This window comes from Octopus sinensis, linkage group LG16 (assembly GCF_006345805.1).
Source record: "Octopus sinensis linkage group LG16, ASM634580v1, whole genome shotgun sequence".
In the NCBI taxonomy this organism is placed as follows: domain Eukaryota; kingdom Metazoa; phylum Mollusca; class Cephalopoda; order Octopoda; family Octopodidae; genus Octopus; species Octopus sinensis.
In genome coordinates this window covers 35,107,392-35,131,222 of record NC_043012.1, presented here as the reverse complement: position 1 = coordinate 35,131,222, position 23,831 = coordinate 35,107,392, and the positions used below count along the sequence as shown (strand labels likewise).

The following is a 23,831-nucleotide window of genomic DNA, read 5'->3' as shown; positions in this document are numbered from 1 at the left end:
TGTTCGGACAGATCGGCACTTTTCTGAGCAAAAAATTAACATAAAAAATTAACCAGGAACAGTCAATGAGCCTACAGCTCGGCACCCAGAGAGTCATGCTACCTGGGGTTACTGACGAGTTGCATTATTCGGTGTCTGATTTGGTTCAGATCTCTAGGTGGACAAGAACTGGTTCGAAATGGCGAGCAGTGTCACCAATTTCACCCTGAACGGTAGGGCGGGGTGGAGAACGCCTACATTGCATCTATCACCTGCTACTACCTGGCTATTGTGTCATGCTCGGCTCCGTTGATGACCCGACTGGAGTGTCAACTCTTCCACTTTCTATGGAAGGGACGGATTCTGGTGGACAGACACTCCGTTCGCTGTCAACACCTGCTGCTTTGAGGGCTGAGCATGCAGTGGATAATGAGATGCAGACATGTCTGAGGTTGCGACATTTCTTGCGCTTCCTTGGCGACGTGTAGGTGTGGTTACCTTTATTAGACTCACTTTGACAAAGTTGCACCTAAAGTATCGTCAGAGGCTCGCCGTTTTCTGCCAGTCGAACAATGTGGTCGTTGGAAGCTTCACCATAAGTTTCTGTATAGGATTAGTGATAAGCGAGAGCGACTACGTATTCAAGGAAGACTTTGGACGTCGCCGGAAGTAAACTGGTTTCTTTGTTACGGAGGACTTTCGATCAAGGGCCTATGGATAATTTCTAGAAATCCTTGATCCGGCAATGCTGCCGGGTGTGGTGAGAGATATTACTGTTTCAGGATAAACTCTATAGGCATGGCGGTGTCGTCCACCGGGCTTGCCCAAGATGCACGCGCTCGTAGTGTACTAACATTACTGACTTGTGGAGTGCGAGTAAGAAGGGTCTGGCTATCAGCCGACACCATTGTGAAGATTACTCCACTGCCTTCCTTTGGCTGAGAAGGGATAACAGTATTCCTCGGCCTAGTGACTATAGTGAGAGATGTTGTATGGTGAACTAGACTGAAATTACTGACTGCAGATACTTTCCTCTCCGGCCGTCGACTCTTCTAAGTTCCATTTGTAAAGCAAGGTGAGGTTTGAAAGGAAGGCGCTGCTCTCCAAAAATTTCTTGATACGTGGGTTAATATGGTGATGATGGCTCCGATGAATGGGCCTACCCTAAGCTTGCACCTTTAAGAATGGATTGAATTGATAAGAGAGGAGCACTTGGCAGCTGGGGTAATCCAGAATCTGTCGGATTTTTTGTTACTGTTGGGTGGTACTACCCCCTATTTGGGAATTTTGTTATTATAATACTCTTGTTAATTACTTTTGTTTATTTTGTTTATACGTGCATATGTAAATCTGTCCTTTGTTTTTGACTTATCCTAAATGTTTTTGTTGCGCTTGTGGCCAGTAAAGAAAAATATTATTATTATTATTATTATTATTATTATTATTATTATTATTATTATTATTATTATTCAGTAGTTTTATTTTTATAGTGTGCTTTCACTTCACTACCGAGCGCAGCTCTGTGTGCCTTGGGTATGTGCTGTGATTTGTTGTGATGCTCTGATGGCTACTGTATTGAAAGTGTTCTGCGTAGGATGTGTGCAGTGCCTAGTAGTGCGATTTTCTGTATGTTATATGTGTTTGTAAGTCCTGGCGTTTTTGTTATGTATTTGTCTGAATATTTTTTTATCATACCTAATGCGCCTACTATGATAGGAATTGTTTCTGTTTTTAGATTCCACATTCTAGTTACCTCTATTTCCAGGTCTTTGTATTTTGAAAGTTTCTCCATTTCTTTTAGAGACACGTTGACATCTGCTGATTATTATTATTATTATTATTATTATTATTATTATTATTATTATTATTATTATTATTATCATCATCATCATCATCATCATAATCATCGTTATCATTATCATTATTATTATTTAGATAAAGCTAACACCTTTTGTGACATTTATGATTAGAATTGGAATATGGAAATTAGTATTGATTATGAAGAGATCCCAAATGGGAATATAAAACTGGACCATTGAATAATAACAAAATACTTTTTGTTCCCCAGAAGGGAACTCAGGAACAAAATAATAGTGGTTTCAACAATGGAAGAACAGCTGAGAAAGATGACCGCTGGAAGATATAAAATTTGAGAACATGTTAAACAATGTACTGACACAGAATTCATATTGAGCTTTTGACACTGGATGGTTCGATGCATGAGAAACCCAGCTTAATGTCGGAGTGTTTATATACAAATTCATTTTCACAATAACTGAAAGTAAAAGAAAAAAACATATTGAAAAATATTTTGAAAATTATCAAAAATCATAAATAGATAAATAGATAAATAATAATAATAAATAGATTGCATTAGAAAACTAAGAAATTTAGTTTAGAGGATAAATATGCGCTCTCTCTACAACCTATGCTTAAGAGATGAGCAATTATGTACATTATTTACATTATTTACATTTGATGAATATTTGTCCTCATCTTGTTTGTTGTTAACACAACGTTTCGACTGATATACCCTCTAACCTTCATCAGGTGTCTTGGGGAAATTTCGAACCTGGGTTCTCATTCCTAAGGTATTTTTCTATAATATTATTATTATTATTATTATCATTATTATTATTATTATTATTGAGTGAGAGAGCAGTGCATGCCGTCAAAATGACACTGGGGTAAAATATACGGATATACCCATCTGATAGGATTACACTAGGCACATGCATCACAACTATATGTGCGCGACATGGTGATCTCATATCAAGATAAACAGCGCATGATCTCGTTTATAATCTCGACCAAATTCCAACTTTTGCACTTCCTTTATGGACGTACATAATGACTTCTCACATAGTACAAGTCCACAAATTTGCAGGGTAGGTATCGTAGATTCTTATTTCTTTATTGCCCACAAGAGGCTAAACATAGAGAGGACAAACAAGGACAGACAAACGGATTAAGTCGAAACTGGTATTTATTTAATCGATCCCGAAGGGATGAAAGGCAAAGTCGACCTCGGCGGAATTTGAACTCAGAATGTAGCGGCAGTCGAAATACCAAAAAGCATTTCGCCCGGCGTGCTAACGATTCTGCCAGCTCGCCGCCTTATATCGTGAGGTATCGTAAATTGGTCTCTGTGTAGCCCTGTAGCATTTACTTACATCGACATTGGAGAGATAAAAAGAAAATATTGTTCCAGGTGGGATTTGAACTCAGACCTAAGATGAACAGAACTAAATAGCGAAAAGGGTTTCAGTTTCGCATTCTAATTCATGTATATCCTGCTAAGCATTGCCTTTCCCTCTCTCTTTAAGTCCCTCACTTCATCTATCACACTCCCCTCTTTCTAGCTTCTTTCAATTCTCTTCAGGATTTCACAAAGAGTGTACTCCTCACTCCACATTTAATATAGAATCTTTGCCATTACAATACTTACCAATTACAAAAATACGTTTGCTTTTCTTTTTCATTTATTTTATCTCTTCTTTGGTCGACAGCTCTTTTCATGTACGATAAGTCTATCTGGTTGAAACGTACGACTGCATACACGACATGGGACCAATGCTGCTTGAGAACTCTTCCATGCAGCTTCGTTCATTGCATCAACGTCATACATACCACCGCTACCTACAAACAGATGAATTATTATTAATATTATTATTATTATTATTATTATTATTATTATTATTATTATTCCATGTTTGACTTTTGCTTTACATTTGTACAAGTTGGCTCCAAGTCTCACCCAAAGACCTCAAGAGACAACAAGTTAGAAGTTCATGTTGATGTTATGCCTAGGATGCCTTATATTTGGTTTTGTACTTAGTGTTGTACTAGTGAATTCCTAAAAAAAAACATATCTCTTGAATTTCTGCCATTTTGGGGTTTCCTGGTATCTGAGTTAGGTAGCAATCAGCTCCTTTTGTTATCATTCCTAAGGCACCTATGACAACAAGTATTGTTTTAGTCTTGAGGTTCCAAAATTTGACAATTTCTATTTTAAGATCTTTATACTTGCTCAGTTTTGGGTCGGTCTTGACAGATACATTTATGTCGATTGAGACAGTCGTCAATGAGGAGGCCTGACTTTTGTTTGAAGTCTTTCAATATAATGTCTAGCCTATTCGCATCTATCTTTCTGTCAGTTTGAATGGTAAAGTTCCAGATAGTGCGATGTGATCATTTTCAAGCACTGGGGGTGGTTAGTTTTTATCATGGGGAAGGTCCAGGTTTTTGCAAATTACCCAGTGAATATATTGTGCGGCTCTATCATGCCTGTTGAGATACTATCTAGGTGCAAGAAGACTGCACATAGAGACAACATGATCATTGGTTTCATTTTGTTGTTGACATGCACTACATGTTGGGCTACAGCCGTTCTTTAATATGTTGGCCTGGTAGTTCCTTGTAGGTAGGCATTGATCTTGAGCTGCTATGATAAACCCTTCTGCTTCTGATTTTAAGCCAGAACACACTAACCATTGATGGGTAAGGGCTTTGTCAACATCGGCACTATTACCTCTCTTTTGGGTATTTGCCATTCTTTAGAACAATACTATGTGTAAAACCAAATATATGATACCCTAGGCATAACACCAGCATGAACTTCTAACTTATTGTCTCTTGAGGTCTCTGGGTGAGACTTGGAGCCAACTTGTACAAATACAAAGCAAAAGTCAAACAAATAATAATAATAATAATAATAATAATAATAATAATAATATAATAATAATAATAATAATAATCATAATAATAATAATAATTGTGAATTATGCATGTGTAATCTGGGAATGCATACAATGAGCTTCTGTGCCCTAGGTGTACGGAAAACACTCGGCGAGAAACGGAAGAAAATTTGAAGAAAGAAAGAAAAAAAAATAATAACAATAATAATAATAATAATAATAATAATAATAATAATAATAATAATAATAATAATAATAATAACAATAATAATAATAAATGTCTTACTTTGGATGAGAAGAATATTATCAGGCTTCAGGGGCTCTGGTCGTCTGTGTTTCTTCGGTAATTTGTCATTTTCGATGTGCCATTTCTTCAGACATTGGGGTTCATGGATCGATATTGATTTGGTACCAAATTCACGGCCACAAATATAACACACTATGGTACATGGTCTGTTGGCAATGGCCGGCATCGTAGACGAAGATAACTTAAAGAAAAGAAAATTTAATTCATTAGTTTTATATGTATATATATATATATATATATATATATATATAATATATATATATATATATATATATATATAATATATATATATATATATATATATATTATATGTATGTATACATGTATGCATGTATGTATATATATATATATATATATCATTCATATATAATATATATATATATATTATATATATCATTCATATATATATATATATCATTCATATATATATATATAATACAAAGAGCAATAAAGATTCAAGTTAATTTTAAAAAAAATTTACTTGAATATGGTACCTAACTTAGATGTACCAAAAAAAAACTATACTGATTTAACAATACAGTAATGTGGGGTGATTATAAGCGAGAAAGAAGCAACAAGAATGGATAGGTTTTTAGTACGATCGTTTCATACAAGGACAGGTTTTATTAAAAGTTGCAAAGATTACAGCATATAAACGAGTCCCGTACTCATCAGCTAAAATACATGTAAGTTCTCTAGACATCCTAGTGTTTGAGGCTATACTCATGAAGTAATGTAGATAATTAAACAGATTTCTAAAGTTCATTAAAGTTCATTAAAGATGATGTACAGTCTTATCACAGAATTTTAAAAAAGTTTTGATAGCATCACAGAGAAGGTGACCTAATCCATATGAATTTCCATAGATATGATGAGGGATTATATACTCACAGAAGACAAATTTATCCATTGTTATTAGCATTACAGAGAGGGTGAATTAATCCTTTGTATATATGCACAGATTCCAATGGTGTAGATGTAAATTTCCAGAGAAATGGAGATGAATTTCATATTCACAGGCGATAAATTTTACAATGGTTGAACACAATGAGGTAGGTACCAATCCTTGTTATATGATTAGGTGTTTGCCATATTAATCACATTACTGCTATTCACAAGAGGCTGTAGCTATTTAACTCTTAAAGGCTGAAGGGCTTACTAGATCGGCCAAGAATAGAGAAGGGAATAGAAGAAAAGAGAGAAAATAGAGAAAATAATGGAGGAGGGAGCAAAAAGGGGGGGGGGGAAAGGGGGACTAAAAGAGAAAGAAAAGGAAACAGAGAATAAGAAGAAGAAAAGAAGAAAGAGAAAAGAGAAAGAATAGGGAAAGAAGGGAAAAAAAGAAAAAGAAAAAAGAGGGTTCTAGTTATACAGAAGAGCTAGTACTGTAAGTCTGGTTTTAATCAACAGGCATCTAGGAACTAGAGGGAATATTATTCTTTGACCAGTAAACCGTTAATTTATTGCTGTTGAAATCAGCTATGAGTTTAAAGAGAATCTAAAGAGATAACACAGTCAGGGGTTAAGGGGTCAGATGCTAAAATCACCAGAAAATACATTAGGAAAATCTAAGTATAATCTTATCAAAAAGTCATTAAAAATTTACTTATTTAATTTATTCATTTTATTGTCTTAAGGAGTTGTCGTTATTATTCATACATTGACTGACTACAGGTCAAATCTTATAAGATCATTTACAAGGTGTTAGGGGATTGTCTATCATAATGAAGATAATCATATTATCACCGAGGGAATAGCCTTATTTATTTAATTATGAAATAGAATTATGGGGCTACAGTAACTAATTATAATTTATTAGAGTTATGCTATTTAAATTAGATTAAGTTAGGAATTAAAATTAAATATTACAATTAAGATTTAAAATTAAGAATTTAAAAATTGTGAGTTTGAAATTAAATAAAGCCTCAATTAAGTAGCGAATAAGTACTATTCATTTCCCTGTTCTCAAAAAACTGATGCAGATATAAGGAAAAAGATAAAGATAACTGTAATGTGAGAACTCTTAGTTATCTACTTAAAGCAGTGCTATACTAGTAGAAATCAAGTTATATCTATCTATCTAGTTATGAATATTCCAATCATTTAAAATATTTTAAAGTCTTCAATTTAGCGTGGACACAAACTTGACCTAGTTCGATATGGTTATTCAATAGGTTTCTATGTTTACTATGCTTTAGAATTTCGTACGTCTCCATGGAGCATAGTTGACAACCAACCCTACTATTTTTATACGGAATTGCTCTCCTAACTATTTCCCAATTAAGGATATAATTTTTGTTATTATTTTTGAGTTCCCAGATTTTGTTTGAAAGTGTGGTGGTACCAGCTTTATGACGTAATTTAAAAGTCGAGATGTGATTTCTAACTCTGGCTAAAAAATTAATTGTACAGCCAATGTAAAAATATTTGTTATTCTCCGTGGATATGGTACATTTATAGATTACATTATTTTCCCTACATAGACCAGGTGCCGGGCATTTTGATTTTATTCTACACTTACACACAGGAGGAACAACTTCAGGCCTTGGATTATTCCTGGGTAGATGTTTAAGGTTCCTATTATTTTGATTATCATTTCTTAGTTGGTACTGATATCTAAAGTATTTTATTATTTATTGATCCTTCCGTTTCATCATTTAGGTGTAAAGTCCTACCAAGATTTCTTATATTATTCGTAATGTTATTATTATTGTTAGTCTTTTTATCCAACTGTATATTATTGTTATAGATATCACTGATATTTTCATTCTCCTTATTTTCTCCATTAGCCTTATTTCTATTATTTCTATTATTAACAATATTACTTCTATTAATATCGGCATTGTTATTATTACTATTAATGTTAATGTTATTAGTCATCTGTGGTTACTAATTTCACCTATGTTTTGATAGTTCCTATTGCTGTTTTTATTGTTGGTAGTATTATTGTTATTGCTATTGGTATTCATTCTGATATTATTATTTTTATTTCTATCTTTCCTGGCTAGTTTAATGTTGTTATTATTAATTTTAGCTATTAAAGTGGACATATTTGGGAGGGTTGAATAAGAAATCCTAACTGTTTTCCTAGAAATAATTCTATGATATCTATGAGAGATAGGGAAATTTTTTTCCAGAATCACTTTGAATTTGTTCTGTATATCCGATTGTATCGCACAGTTGAAAGGAATATTCAGCCATAATATATCTTTTTTATAAAATTTAGGGTTCGTAGAATTACTACTATTCATCTCACCGGAGTTATTGTATTTATTACCATTATTTTTATTTTTCTATTTGTGTGCATCTTAGGTTTATCTACTTCAATCTTATCCGAGTTACCTATGTTCTGGTCAATGCTTCTATTTGAATGTTGGGCCTGTACTCTAGATTAGCGTTTACCGTTAATTTAATTCTACTTTTATTTCGGGCTTGGTCTTTTTTGCTGCTTACGTGATTACTGATAACTTCATTATTAGGAATACGTGAGTTCTCCCTATCAACGAATGTAATCTTTTGGTTGTATCCAGCCTTAGTTAACGCCGCATTATAATGCTCAGAATGGGAGTTAAATATATCCTTATTGGATGATAATTTTGAAATTCTTAATGAAATATTTCTTACTAAAGATTCTATTATATTTGGGGGATGATTTGATAATTATTTACGTAATTCGTGACTTCGCCTTCCTTTCTAAATGGGTAATGTAGCTTGGAGTTAAGGTCTAGGTAATATCTAGGAAATTAGCTATTTTAGTGCCCGGTTCATACGTTATACTGAGGTTGAAATCCTTAAAGAACTTATTAATTTTCTTTCTAATCCTTTCTATAACAGATTTATTATTACTAGGGATAACAAACAGAGCATCATCCCTATATAGACCCCCCTGTATTTCTGGGATATCCTTGCTTATGCATTTTAATAGATATGCGCCTACTAGGTTGGTTACCTCAGCCGAATCACTGGAACCCATTGGTATATCAAAAAAATTTGGTGTATCTGCTCTAGTCCATAATTTATCTTCAAATTCAATAAATGTCTTCCTAGCTAGTAGCACAATATTGATTTCTTCTCTAGTTATGAGGGAGCGATTCATGGCAAATATTAGTGATTTGTTGAGTAAGATAGGGGAATGCTAGAGTAATAACTATTAATATCGAACTGAATAAAGGACAGACTACTAGTATTAGTTAGAGAGTTAAACCATTTTAGAACTTCGTCGGTACTTAGCCATAGGTTTAAGGGGAGAAGAGGGGTTATTTGGGGTAGAACAGTATCCAGGATAGATTTACTTTTTTTCCCTTCTTTCCCTATTTCTTTCTCTTTTCTCTTTCTTCTTTTTCTTCTTCTTATTCTCTGTTTCCTTTTCTCTTCTCTTTTAGTCCCCCTTTCCCCCCCCCTTTTTGCTCCCTCCTCCATTATTTTCTCTATTTTCTCTCTTTTCTTCTATTCCCTTCTCTATTCTTGGCCGATCTAGTAAGCCTTCAGCCTTTAAGAGTTAAATAGCTACAGCCTCTTGTGAATAGCAGTAATGTGATTAATATGGCAAACACCTAATCATATAACAAGGATTGGTACCTACCTCATTGTGTTCAACCATTGTAAAATTTATCGCCTGTGAATATGAAATTCATCTCCATTTCTCTGGAAATTTACATCTACACCATTGGAATCTGTGCATATATACAAAGGATTAATTCACCCTCTCTGTAATGCTAATAACAATGGATAAATTTGTCTTCTGTGAGTATATAATCCCTCATCATATCTATGGAAATTCATATGGATTAGGTCACCTTCTCTGTGATGCTATCAAAACTTTTTTAAAATTCTGTGATAAGACTGTACATCATCTTTATGAACTTTAATGAACTTTAGAAATCTGTTTAATTATCTACATTACTTCATGAGTATAGCCTCAAACACTAGGATGTCTAGAGAACTTACATGTATTTTAGCTGATGAGTACGGGACTCGTTTATATGCTGTAATCTTTGCAACTTTTAATAAAACCTGTCCTTGTATGAAACGATCGTACTAAAAACCTATCCATTCTTGTTGCTTCTTTCTCGCGTATATATATATATATATATATATATCAACAATTGAGGGTAAAATTAATTAGTTATTAATCAATTTCACCAAGTATTCAGTATGTAAAAGGACCATTTAAGGCGAATTCAAAATATTACATTATATAATTAGGGCTTAGTAAAATAAATTACTTTGCCACATACTGAACTTGTTAGAAATAGCAGCCAAAAAAGTTTTTTTTGCCATTTCCACTACTTAAAGAAAATTTCTCTCAGATAATGTTTACTCAAAATAACTCACGAAGGTATGGAGGTAAAAACAGAAAAATATCACAAGTACAAAGATTATTTGAGAACGTTAACGTTTCTAGATTAGCCAAATAAACTCAGCATTTCTTTCGTCAGCTCAACATTTCTTATTTTGGATTTGGAAGCACTAAAAAGAAAGAACATACCCTTTGGCGACTTATCACCTCAGATGACCCGTTCAGACTGCCAGTACCAACAAATTCAAAATGTGTAAGCGAAGATTCCCTGCTCTCCCCTTCCACCCACGTGGGTTATCTAGCAAACATTATATTTTAACGGTGAGAACCGAGGCAATATGACAGAGAGAAATGAATTATAATATCAACAATTGAGGGTAAAATTAATTAGTTATTAATCAATTTCACCAAGTATTCAGTATGTAAAAGGACCATTTAAGGCGAATTCAAAATATTACATTATATAATTAGGGCTTAGTAACATAAATTACTTTGCCACATACTGAACTTGCTAGAAATAGCAGCCAAAAAAGTTTTTTTTGCCATTTCCACTACTTAAAGAAAATTTCTCTCAGATAATGTTTACTCAGATAATGTTTATTTGGCTAATCTAGAAACGTTAACGTTCTCAAATAATCTTTGTACTTGTGATATTTTTCTGTTTTTACCTCCATACCTTCGTGAGTTATTTTGAGTAAACATTATCTGAGAGAAATTTTCTTTAAGTAGTGGAAATGGCAAAAAAACTTTTTTGGCTGCTATTTCTAGCAAGTTCAGTATGTGGCAAAGTAATTTATTTTACTAAGCCCTAATTATATAATTATATATATATATATATATATATATATATATATATATATATATATGTGTATATATATACACATATATATTTATTTATACATATATATACATATACATATATATATACACACAAACACACACACACACACACACATATATATATATATATATATATATATATATATATAGAGAGAGAGAGAGAGAGAGAGAGAGAGACACACACACACAAAGAAAAAGAATGAAAGAAAGAAAGATAGTAAGAAATATCAAATACCATAAAACATAAATTGTTGACTGTTGCATCATAAATACCAAATGGCAATTTAGATCAGCTCCACTTGCGAAGGGGAGATAATCTGGAGATTCTAAATTCTCCAAAGTTGATATGACAACATCAATGAAACGGAAATGTTAATTGTTTCGAGATAAGAAGAAAGCCGTAGACGTGTGTTTGTGGCCCAATAACTGTCATCAGCAGGCCAGTTGACCGTCCTTATCTCCAGTAACCAAGGAACTTGGACTTATACAAAAAAGAGTAGACCCCCCCTTTTTATGGCTTAGGTAATTTTCATAGTTTAAACAAAAATGGGACAAGAGAGATAACCCAGAATGGCCAATGACATGTATTAGAACAATTTAGACAGGAATATCAAATGCCATATAACATATATTCTTGATATACATACATACTTTGATATACATACATACTTTTCCAGCATCTTTAACTTATAAGTCGGCTGTGTTTCATTTCTTCAAAATATATTATTATTCCAAAGTTTACATACCATTAGATATCAATGTACCACTCTATATACATTCTTTTAAACACAAATAGAACATCTTCATGGTCATTCGGCCTGCTAGAAATAAGAGACTGTGTAACCACGCAAGGTGGGTGGCCATGCCTTGACTGACTCTGATTATACGTAAATTTGGTGAAGGCTGATATGGGGTTTGACATCAACGGCAATCATTTTGAATACAATATATCATCTGTCAAGCATTGGGCCCCCCGAAGGCAAAGTGGCTGAGTTCCTTTCGAGCGTTGGGCCTCGTAGAAGCAAAGACCGAAACTTCTGACATTATGTTGTGTTTGAGAAGGAAACCCATGAAACCGAGCAAAATTGCAGTCGTGGCAGATACGCAAATGGCACCTGTGCTGGTGGCACATAAAAGCACCCACTATACTCTCGGAGAGGTTGGCATTAGGAAGGGCATCCAGTCGTAGAAAACAATGTCAAAGACTGCAGTCTGGTGTAGCCTTCCAGCTTACCATCCCTGGTCAAACTGTCCAACCCATGCCAGCATGGACAACGGACGTTAAATGTTGATGATGATGATGATGATGATGATGATAACGGTATTTTTAGTAACAACACATCCCTGTACACTAAGTGCGTAGCTTGTTAAGCTTGTAAAGACGATGCTCATAAGGATGATCTAACTCTAAATATGTACAATGAATAGGAGCATTTCTTATTATAAGCTTAAAGGCCAACATCTTACAAACAATAACTCTGAGCACCTTTTCAAACTCCACCCGTCTAGCACCCGTGGACATGTTTACTAAGTCAGAAAGTAGCATAGCTCCCATGACTTTCGGAAACATTTTTTCACGCTGAGAGTTGCTGAAACATGGAACAAACTGCCTGAATCAGTTGTTAGTTGTCGGAGCACTGCATCCTTCAAAACTTCCATGCTTCCTGAGATTCGCCAACACTACACCTGACTTTCCCCCCTCCATACACAGGCAAGCATGTATCTGACTCATACACTGTTCGCTTTCCAGACATTTGTACATTACTGCATATGCTTTATATGCACTTTTGACAAGTTGTGGTGCACCTAAGCACTGTATATAATAATTTCATTATTTATTTATTATGTATTATACAAGAGTGTTTTGATAGATTGCTGATCCCAATTCTTTAACTGGGGATGAGCATGCATCTGGAAGTTTATTTACGTTAATATGTTACACAAAATAAAAACGAAGTCTTCAGCAGTTGTAACATAACAATCCAATGAAATATGAAAGACAACATTGTGGCACAATACACACATTTTGTAGACCGTTATAACTGAAGTGCAGTGTTATGCTCTCCCCTAAAGGAAAATAGTTCATAACTCAATAAACTGCTTTCAGCAGCGTCAGTGACTGTATTGTAAGCATCTATAGAGTTCTTCTTAATGTAGATCAAAAGAGTAATGTGTCGATCGATCGAAACCTACTGAGTGATTAGATGCAATGTCGTTCATCTATGAAAGTTTTCATATTCAAGCAACAAAATTGGAATTTCAAGCTCTCTCTAATGGAGCATTATCTCTATAATATTTACGCAATTAAGGATGGGGAAATCACTGGAGGAAGCAATGGTGAATAGTTCTATTGCATTCAAGCGTGTTTTATTATGTTAGGTAATCTAATTTATCAATATTGATGCAACCATTGTAATTTAATAAAGAATTTAATTCACTGACTCATTCAATGTGGTTTGCATAACTAATGTTAGTTGAGTAATAAATTCCACGAAAGATTTCTCAACACCCCACGTGTCGATTTACCAATTTATTCGCTATCCATCAAATGATCTCGCATTGCATATATTACGATTGCCATTTCTGTTTTCAGCCCCTTTTCTGCGATTGGTGGTGTTGAATTATTAAAAGTTATCTGAGTCAAGTGATGCTTGAGAATGAAGTCGTGTGAGAATGTGGTTGAGAGATAAATGGTTCTTCGATCTAAATAGAATTTTGGTCCATTCCAAATGTCCAATGATTAAACGGTCGAAAACAATGATGTCCGTATAATAACTTCCTATTTTAATACTAGAATTTTTGAAAACATTTAAGCAGTTACGCTGAGTCAATTATCCTTTTCCTCAAATTTTATTTTTTTTCCAGTTCTTCTACAGGCAAGTGTTACGATGTAATGGACTTAACAGTTGAAAAAAACATCTCGATTCTTCTGCTCACACTCTCTCCTCCTCCTCCTCTCCCCTCCTCCTCCTCTCTGTTTCCTTGTTTATTCCACAGTCTACCGAATAATTAGCTAGTTACCTAATAACTGAAATTTCCAGACTTCTCCAACTCCAGCCATCAATCCCAGGAATGGTATTAATGCCAGCAGCACGAAATTCAACTTTTCAAACAATATATCGTAAAACAGGAAATTAAAAGTATCAGAATATTTAAACTGGAATTAATTTGATTCCGTGAACTAGAAAATAATTCGGACATTTTCTCACTTGTCATTTAGTAATTCGGAACCTAATCAACGATACTTTTATGTATTTCCTCTTTCTTCAAAATAGAGACAAGGTAGACTTCCCCCTCCTTCCTCGCAATTCTAAGATGTAGGGTTTATGCCCTGTGGTAGCATTGCTGTAACTGCTGTGTAAATAAAGTTACGTTTGGTCTTCTGGAAACTTCGACATACAAGTAAACAGCTGTATCTGTACTTTAACACGTATATGGTCGATATATAAAGTGAATGCTGACATAAAGTAGTGAACCGAGATATTCTAATTAATTAAAATTAAAGAAGGACCAATCGTTTTTCTTAGTAGCTAACTATAGACAAAAAAACGTTGAAAGAACAAAATCCGGTTTGAAACAGTGCAAGATCATGCACTGGTCTATGTGGCTGAACAATAAGCGTACCCAAAGGTTCCAAGTTCAATTCCCACTAAAGGTGGCATTTAAATAACAGCGAAAGGACACCAAAGAGTCACTACCAATGTGTACCCGGCCCCCTTAGAATGTCGACAACTAAAGGTCAGAAATACTTGTCTGACGGGAGTTTTTCCTCTGAAGAGTTTTCTTGCTGTCCGCTCACCCCAGAGAGAGTTTCTGTCCACCATAATATAATTGTATACTTGTGTATACACACACACACACACACACACACACGCACGCGCGCGCGCGCACACACTGTGTGTGTGAGTATGCAGATATCTATATGCATGTATGCATGTGTGTATGTATGTAAATTCATTGACATCTGTAGATTTGGAGGCAAATGTATCTACGCAGCTAACTATAAGCATTTATATTCTTTGTGCTTTTTGTCCAGATTATTTTACATTAAAGCTAAATAACTCTTCAGATGTGTGTATGTTTTCGTGTACATGTCTATGTGAGAAAAGCGGGAGAGAGAGAGAGAGAGAGAGAGAGAGAGAGAGAGAGAGAGAACATTTGTAAATGGAAATATATATTACAAAATAGATACTTCATGCATACTTGCTGACAAATGCATTTATGTATAATCCACTAAAAATATCCCATCGTACCAAATGACATAATTTGTTTTACATATACACACCACACACGGACACGTTAATACTCAATGCATTATTATGTATTACCATTGAAAAGAATACTGTTGTTTTTGTTCATCATTTTTCTTTTTGTGTCCGTAGATTAATCTCAAGACACGACAAACTTTATGCTTCATTGCACATTTATATTTTACGTATTGTAACGGCTTGATTTGCATGATAAGACCTCCGCAAAGATATTCCGTCTGTTTCACTTTCTATACAACGCTGTCATTTTAGACGACTTCCTTCAATCGTGATATAAAATTTTCCAGTAAGATTTCGTTTAAGAAAGAAAGAAAGAAAGAAAGAAAGAAAGAAAGAAAGAAAGAAAGAAAGAAAGAAAGAAAGAAAGGAAGAAAGATCGAGGGATGAAAGAAGCAATAAAGAAAATTAAATGAAAGGCTGAAAAAGAAATAAAAAAAAATAAAGGTGATATAGTGAAATATCGATAGATATTGATCCGATTATTCAATTCTGATTGCAATGTTTCATTTATTGATGATGTATTTGTCTGCAGTGGGGGTCCCGTGGGGCTGGCGTTAGTCTCCCCTGCGATTTCCAACTGCAGTCAACACAGTCGCGCAAAGAAAGGGAGGGCACATTAGATAATGTAAGTCTGAGATACTAGAAGAAGATGGATAGTCACGGCTGGATTGCAAGGGAGGCTAATTAATAACAACAGCAACCACAACCTAGTACGAACCAACAAAGAAAGCATTTATATGGTCACGCAACAGTTAGAAATAACAGCCAAACCTCCTGAAAATCATACAATCCCTTCTTAAAAGAATAAACACGCTAGAGGTGTGGTTCTATACTAGCTATATATAAAAAACGCAATGGAGGCGCAATGGCCCAGTGGTTAGGGCAGCGGACTCGCGGTCATAGGATCGCGGTTTCGATTCCCAGACCGGGCGTTGTGAGTGTTTATTGAGCGAAAACACCTAAAGCTCCACGAGGCTCCGGCAGGGAATGGTGGTGATCCCTGCTGTACTCTTTCACCACAACTTTCTCTCACTCTTACTTCCTGTTTCTGTTGTACCTGTATTTCAAAGGGCCGGCCTTGTCACTCTCTGTGTCACGCTGAATATCCCCGAGAACTACGTTAAGGGTACACGTGTCTGTGGAGTGCTCAGCCACTTACACGTTAATTTCACGAGCAGGCTGTTCCACTGATTCGGATCAACCGGAACCCTCGTCGTCGTAACCGACGGAGTGTTTCCATATAAGAAAAAGGACAGGATGGAAATAGCAGCTGGGGCATCATTGAAAATAGGTTTACTCGACCAGAATCAACCTGGGGCAAAGTAATAACAACAAAAAGAACAGCATTATCCGCGGGGAAGAATGAACTTCGCCCAGGCTGACTTCTTTTCTCCATTACATGAAGTCGAAGCTTTCAACGTTACGTATTATGTGGAGTTCTTATTCATTTGCCACGCTATACAGAGCTAAATATATTCTTAGTAAGCAGGATCTGACACGCAGCTTCAACTGGCGCTTGAGATAATTCACTAAACTTACAACCAGCACAGCGATTGCTGGTCGTAATCAAAAGATGTATTTGCTTCGGCTGATCAAACTACTTCGCATCCTCTTTGAAATTAACTATTTTATGAGGTAAGGCGGCGAGCTGGCAGAAACGTTAGCACGCCGGGCGGAATGCTTAGCAGTATTTCGTCTGTCGCAACGTTCTGAGTTCAAATTTCGCCGAGGTCGACTTTGCCTTTCATCCTTTCAGAGACGATAAATTAAGTACCAGTGACGCACTGGGGCCGATGTAATCGACTTAATCCCTTTGTCTGTCCTTGTTTGTCCTCACTGTGTTTAGCCCTTTGTGGGTAGTAAAGAAAGAGGTATTTCGTCTGTCGCTACGTTCTGAGTTCAAATTCTGCCGAGGTCGACTTTACCTTTCATCCTTTCGGGGTCGATAAATTAAGTACCAGTGACGCACTGGAGTCGATGTAATCGACTTAATCCCTTTTTCTGTCCTTGTTTGTCCCCCTCTATGTTTAGCCCCTTGTGGGTAATAAAATAATATATTTTATGAGGTGAGTACACTATGATGCTGTTACTCTGTAAGGAAACTGAAATACTAACGTGATTCTCGTTCTATTGATATTTGATGAAAGTTATCAAGCAAGCAGTGTCATTGGTAGAATTCGGCAACATGAGACTGGGAATTCGACACTTAAAATATCTTTTATACCTTCGTGTTTGCTTGAATAGGACTAACGTGTCACATAACAACAACAGCAACCCTTTCTAAAACCAAGATAATTAAGTTTACATGGTCGATCGATCTGTTAGAAATAGTAACCAAATTTCTCTCAAATCACTCTTATAGCCTTAAGGAATGAACACATTGAATAATGTAATTCAGAAGTAAAAAAAAGACAAGATGATCGCGGTTGCAATATCTCTGAGCCAAAAATAGTTTTACTCATTCACGACTGGCGTTAGGCTGAACAATGATAATGACAACCTTTCCTAGATTATTGCCATTACATCCTTTGTTAAAATTAGTGAAACAGACGATCAGTTATCGATTCTTTAGTCAACATACAATCAATATTCATTCCAAGGTCAATTGCCATTTAGCAGCTTTAATCGAAGCTACTTTATCACAAGTATTTATTTCTGACAATTGTCAATTGTGAAAAGATGAAAAGCAAAAATCAACACAGGTCCTGTCTGAGAACAGCCCGCAAACAGATGTATCTAACTATATCAACTCACATAATCTTGCATCTTACCGTTTCTGCCATTCAGTAAACTATGTAGTAGATATAACGTAATAACAATGTAGAGAGATGCGATTTCGAAAGATCAATTCTAATTAGTTATTCTTTAGTAGCTTAATGAAGACAAAATTATATAACATAAATCATAAGCAAATGTTTATAGATAAGTATTTTCTAACATGATGTTGCAGGAGGATTTTTGTTTTTCAAAGCCCATTACATGATACTACTGACAAGAAACCATAGGTTCGTCATCACTGCTCAAGTCATTTAATACAGGCTTCTTCAATATCTTCACTTGTGATTAAGCATCACCGGAATCGTTGTATAATTAACACGTTTCATTAACTTGTAACTCGCTGCACTAAATCTCAATTATCGTATGAGAGTAGGCTCTGACTCAAGTGTACATATTACAGTCCTGTTTCATTTGTGCCAAACATCTCAACGAAGCATACTTCACACGTATATACAAAACCAGTCAACTCAACAAGCAAGAAGTATCTGCCAAATCTTCTTGAAGCGTGGTTGTGTGGTAAGAAGCTTGCTTCCCAACCACATGGTTCCGGGTTCAGTCCCACTGCGTAGCACCTTGGGCAAGTGTCTTCTTCTATAGCCTCAAACCAATCAAAGCCTTGTGAGTGGATTTGATAGACGGAAACTTAAAGAAGCCCGTCGTATATATATGTCTATATTTATATGTGTGTCTTTGTGTCTGTGTTTGTCTCCCAATCATTGCTTGACAACTGATGTTGGTGTGTTTACGTCCCCGTAACTTAGCGGTTCAGTGAAAGGAGCCAATAAAATGAGTACTAAGCTTACAAAGCGTAAGTCCTGGGGTCGATTTCTTCGACAAAAAATCAATTTAAGGCGGTGCTCCAGCATGAGCGAAATCAAATGACTGAAACAAGTAAAAGTATCCCCCCGAGGTTCATGGTGGAAAATTACATCAATACACCAAATTTTAAAATTTTCACGTTTCGAAAAGAGACCGATAGATCGCCATGTTGGCCCGTTGAAATCTACAAGTTTTTCATTCTCTCTCTTTCATTCTCTTATTCCTTTTTGTTGAAGAGCGTAGGCTCGAAACGTGAAAGACTTTTACATTTTTCCCGAGCGTCAAATTAATACACTTGTTGTTCATACACCTGTCTTCGTCTGTTTTTCTATAAATTTCAACGCTGGAATAAGTTCTAGGCTTTCAAAGAATAACTCTTGAGGTCAAGAATAAACCATACCCAACCGTTTTTAAATAGATGAACCATTAGATAATGTATTTTTAGATACATAACGAATGAAATAAAGGCGAGATAGTTATGACCGAATCATACTTGATCAGAACTGATCTGGAGTTAAATAACTATCAGACAAATAAATGTTCAATTTAATTCAAGCAAAGGAAACAAAAGAAGAAAAGGGTTTGATGCAAAATAATATCCAAATAAACACAGATACACGATTAAATGATAACCTACCTCCCGGGTTTTAGATTTAAGTGTAGACGTAGATGTCTCTTGCTTTGGTTTACAACATTTTTGGTGCACTATTAAACGATCCGGAAGAAACGTACGTGCACAATTTTCGCAAGCTACGAGGCTTTCTTGAGAAATTTTCCACGCCATTTCATTTCTTTATAAGAGAAAAAAAATAAATATGAAATGATACACAGGAATATTAATGACATATAATCCAATGCCGGATCTTCTGCGCAATTCATTGCCCTACGAGAAATAGCAACATTCAATGTATGGTAATCTTATATCCAACTTAATGTGGATGTCTTGTTAGAACATCGAATTCTGCATTGAGAGATCCGATCAAATAGGCGCTTAGTGCATAAAAGTACACACAAAATCGTAGAAGAGGAGAATCGTCTGTGATGGGCGCTGAAACTACCATGTCACGTGATATCAGTCTACTGGACATCATCAGTGGGAGACATTCTGTCGCTGCTTTCCAGTCAAATCTCGCTGATACGATATATAGAATATCAGCATCTTTTTAAGACAATGATGACTCAAATAGCCAGCAGGCTTATTAAAAATGGCTTATTAGCGATGGAAACAGTTTTAATCTTTTCAAGGCTAATAATGTATTATTCGATGTTCCAACAAGACATTCACGTTAAGTTGGATATAAAGATTACCTTTTGGCACTAAAACTGTTTCCATCGCTAAGAAGCAATTTTTAATAAGCTTGCTATATATCGTATCAGCGAGATTTGACTGGAAAGATTTGACATCCACTGATGATGTCCAGTAGACTGATATCACGTGATATGGAAGTTTCAGCGCCCATCACAGACGATTCTCCTCAGCTAAATCCATGCATGTTCTTATTTGCACCAAGCAGAGTATCTCTCGAAGCTAGGATCGCAGTAATCGATGTTCTAACAAGACACCTATGTTAAAATGAATATAAAGCTAACCTTTTGGTACACATACTGCTTCCGTCACTAAAGGTTAACGCTCAATGTGGTTTGTCTTTTTTAAAAGAACTCATTGAAAAATGCAAGTTTTGAAATGGTCAAAGCTAGGACAATTTTGCTCATAGGTCGGCTCGTGCAAGACGGATATGGGACTAAATTACAACAGTGGCATACAATTATATATGCATACACATTCCCATTGTATAACATTCAGCATGACTCAATTAATAAAAAGGATGTGACTAAGAAGTTTACCTGTCATTACCGGTGAGAGAATCGGCAGGTTTCATAGGTAACGGCCGTCTCATTTTTGGTGGCAGTTTGCTGTTCTCTTTCTTCCATTTCTCCAAACATTTTGGTTCGTGTATTGGCAACGACTTACTTCCGAATTCTCGTCCGCAAATGTAACACATGGGCAGAATCGGTCCTTGTGAACGGAATCCTAATTTTGGTTCAATTTTGGCCGGAGAAATTTTAGATGATCTCTGTTTGACTGATATCTTGGGGGAATAAGACTTCACCTTTTGAGACAGCTCTTGTTTTTTGCTTTGAATGGTTTGTTCCTGGAATTTATAAGAAAATCAATGTAAGTATAATACATACACACTCAAGCATACTAACACACTTAAACGCATACATACATACATACATACACACACACACACATATATATATATATATATATGTATACACACAAACATATACATACATACATACATACATACATAAATACATACATACATACATACATACATACATGCATACATATATACATACATATATACACACATATGTGTGTGCGATCGTTAGCCACTACACACATTTTTTCTCTCCTTTAGTTCGTATAAGTGATATCATTCAATATATATAATTTACACATTAATTTTCTTCTTATATTTCACATTCACTAGATATATCTTTTTCCAAGACTTTAGGGTTTTATTTAATTTACATATCGTTATATACATCTCATTTATTTGTTTTTTCTTTCTTTTACCGCCCCTCTTTCTATAGGCTACCTTTGACGTCATATCCTCTAACGTTTGTTTTTAAAACAAACTTAATAGCGTTCAGTTAATCGCTATACATATCCATCATATTCTATTAAAATGTCTTATTGACGAGTTTCATTTCTTTATTTCCCCGAGGAGAAGATTACATTGTTTCACACCATTTTATTCCTTTGGAATAATACCAGTGATATCTTCGAAACATGTGTCGGAAGTAAAAGAATTTGAATAACACCTATATATATATACATGCACACATATATGTGTGTGTCCATTCTCTGTTGTGTTCAGAATTCGACTGTCTTCTAGTTTTATCTGTTTTTATCAATTTTTTCAAACCTCTTGCAGAGAGTATAGTTCCCAAATCCACCATCAATATTTCTAAGCCTTCGTGATCTCATTTTCTGGATGACGCGATGCTGCCACATGTTGCTTCCTCTTTATTAGTAGACAACGTAAATGTAATTGGTGTAGACACTACATTCTTGACCGACAGATATATTCATTATCGATCGGATATTTATTTTCGTTTGTGACTGATATATGTTGTCGCTATTTATTTCAGCATTGTTGTGTGTTATGAGTATTGCTTCCATTATTATAACTTTCACTCTTTACATCTTTGCAATCGAATTTGTAAATTTCATTGGTTATCAATAACTTGTTACATCCAGAAAATACAACTAGAAAATTCTAGTAACGTTGATGTCGGTTTTGGTAACTTTGCTGTTCCTAACAAAATACCAAGAACACGTGCTAAAATATCAACATAGAATTGTAATTTTGAAAAACGAAAGTAGAAAATAGTCGTGTTTTCAATATATTTCTAAAAGAAAAACGGTTCTCTATAGGCGCAGTGTGGTAAGATGCTTCCTTCCCAACTACATGGTTCCAGATTCAGTCCCACTGCGTGGAAACTTGGACCAGTGTCTTCTACTATAGCCTCAAACCGACCAAAACCTTGTGAGTGGATTTGGTAGATGAAAACTGGAAGAAGCCCACTTATGGGATGACCTGATATATGTATGCATTTATATGTATCCCTGTGGTGAAATTTTGTATGTAGAAGTACTTGTTGCCAAGTATCCATGTGTATTAATATCGGATGACAGGGGAAAATGCTTATATATCTACAATAAGGATAACATACATTATTAGCTGTGGATGTGTGTGAATAGATAAATACAGTAATATAAAACTAAACCTATGTAAATTCCGGTCAATAAACATTGTCGTGATTTACTGTTGCTCATAGGCTAAGAACGCATCAAATATTAATATTTATATACATAGTAAAAATAGTTAGAATGTAAGTAGTATGTATGTGTGCATATATAAATATGTCAGGTCACTTTCGAGTGCTACTAGTAACATGTAACCCAGTACAACCTGTTGCAAGGTCGGGTCGTTGGTGACTAAACCGGCAACCCCACCAAGCTTGCTTGGTGAGGAGGGTGTTTATTGGACACCCTGCGGGATGAAAAACAAAACCCGTCAAAAGGCAGAGGAGCTCTTGAGAGTGAACGGCCATCCAATAAATTTCTTAAGGCTGTATCATTCGCGGGGACATAGAAATAATCGGACTGAATACCCGATCGCGCGGTTAAACCATTGGGAGTGAAGGACTCCTAGCCTTTGTTAGGGCATCCTTCTAGGAGAAGGTAACTCAGGTAACTGGGATAACTCCGACATAAAACTTGCGGCTCAGTGGTTACCGATGATGTTGACTTGTTCTTCTTTTCGGATTATGACTGCTGTTGCTTAGTGAGTGGGATTGACTCAGTGCACAGCCTTTCCTCACTTTAAAAAAATCTTCTTGCACAGGCATTGCACGATAACAACATTGATTAAGCTTCGTGCAATGGCCATACTCGATAACGAGGGGGCAGTCACCGTATATAAATATATATATATATATATATATATATATATATATATATATATATATATATATATATATGTGTATGTATGTGTGTGTGTGCGTGAGAGAGAGAGAGAGAGAGAAAGAGTATATATATGAAAGCAGTTTGTATGAGGGTATATGAAAGAATATGTATGTATATATGTATGTGGAGGAGAGCTTACCTACTAACTTATTTTCTAAATGGTTTTTAAAAAGTATGAAATAGCTAAACAATCATAAATTAACTTTCTATAGTGACAGACTCTGGTGTTGGATGGGGTACTCAAGACCCCTTTCAAGTATACAGTCGCCAAGCACGAGAATGACCAGTATTTATGTCT

At 35.3% G+C, this 23,831-nt stretch overlaps 1 protein-coding gene across 5 annotated transcripts in view; it reads right to left on the bottom strand.

Annotated features, from left to right (window-relative positions):
- LOC115220479 (zinc finger protein 474-like) overlaps positions 1-23,831 on the bottom strand; it is a 105,433-nt gene that overhangs the window by 10,282 nt on the left and 71,320 nt on the right. For 3 of the 5 annotated variants that reach the window (XM_036509989.1, XM_036509990.1, XM_029790612.2), the window contains exons 3-7: positions 20,833-21,140; positions 19,625-19,778; positions 4,963-5,164; positions 3,428-3,618; positions 2,020-2,254 (exon numbers count right to left, since the gene is read on the bottom strand). In XM_036509989.1, the coding sequence (XP_036365882.1) occupies positions 3,467-3,618; positions 4,963-5,164; positions 19,625-19,778; positions 20,833-21,140 (816 nt within the window). In that variant the 3' untranslated portion in view covers positions 2,020-2,254; positions 3,428-3,466. Of the gene's footprint in view, positions 1-2,019; positions 2,255-3,427; positions 3,619-4,962; positions 5,165-19,624; positions 19,779-20,832; positions 21,141-23,831 lie in introns of those variants that run through there. The other 2 variants (XR_005002494.1, XM_036509991.1) reach the window with 2 other exon arrangements.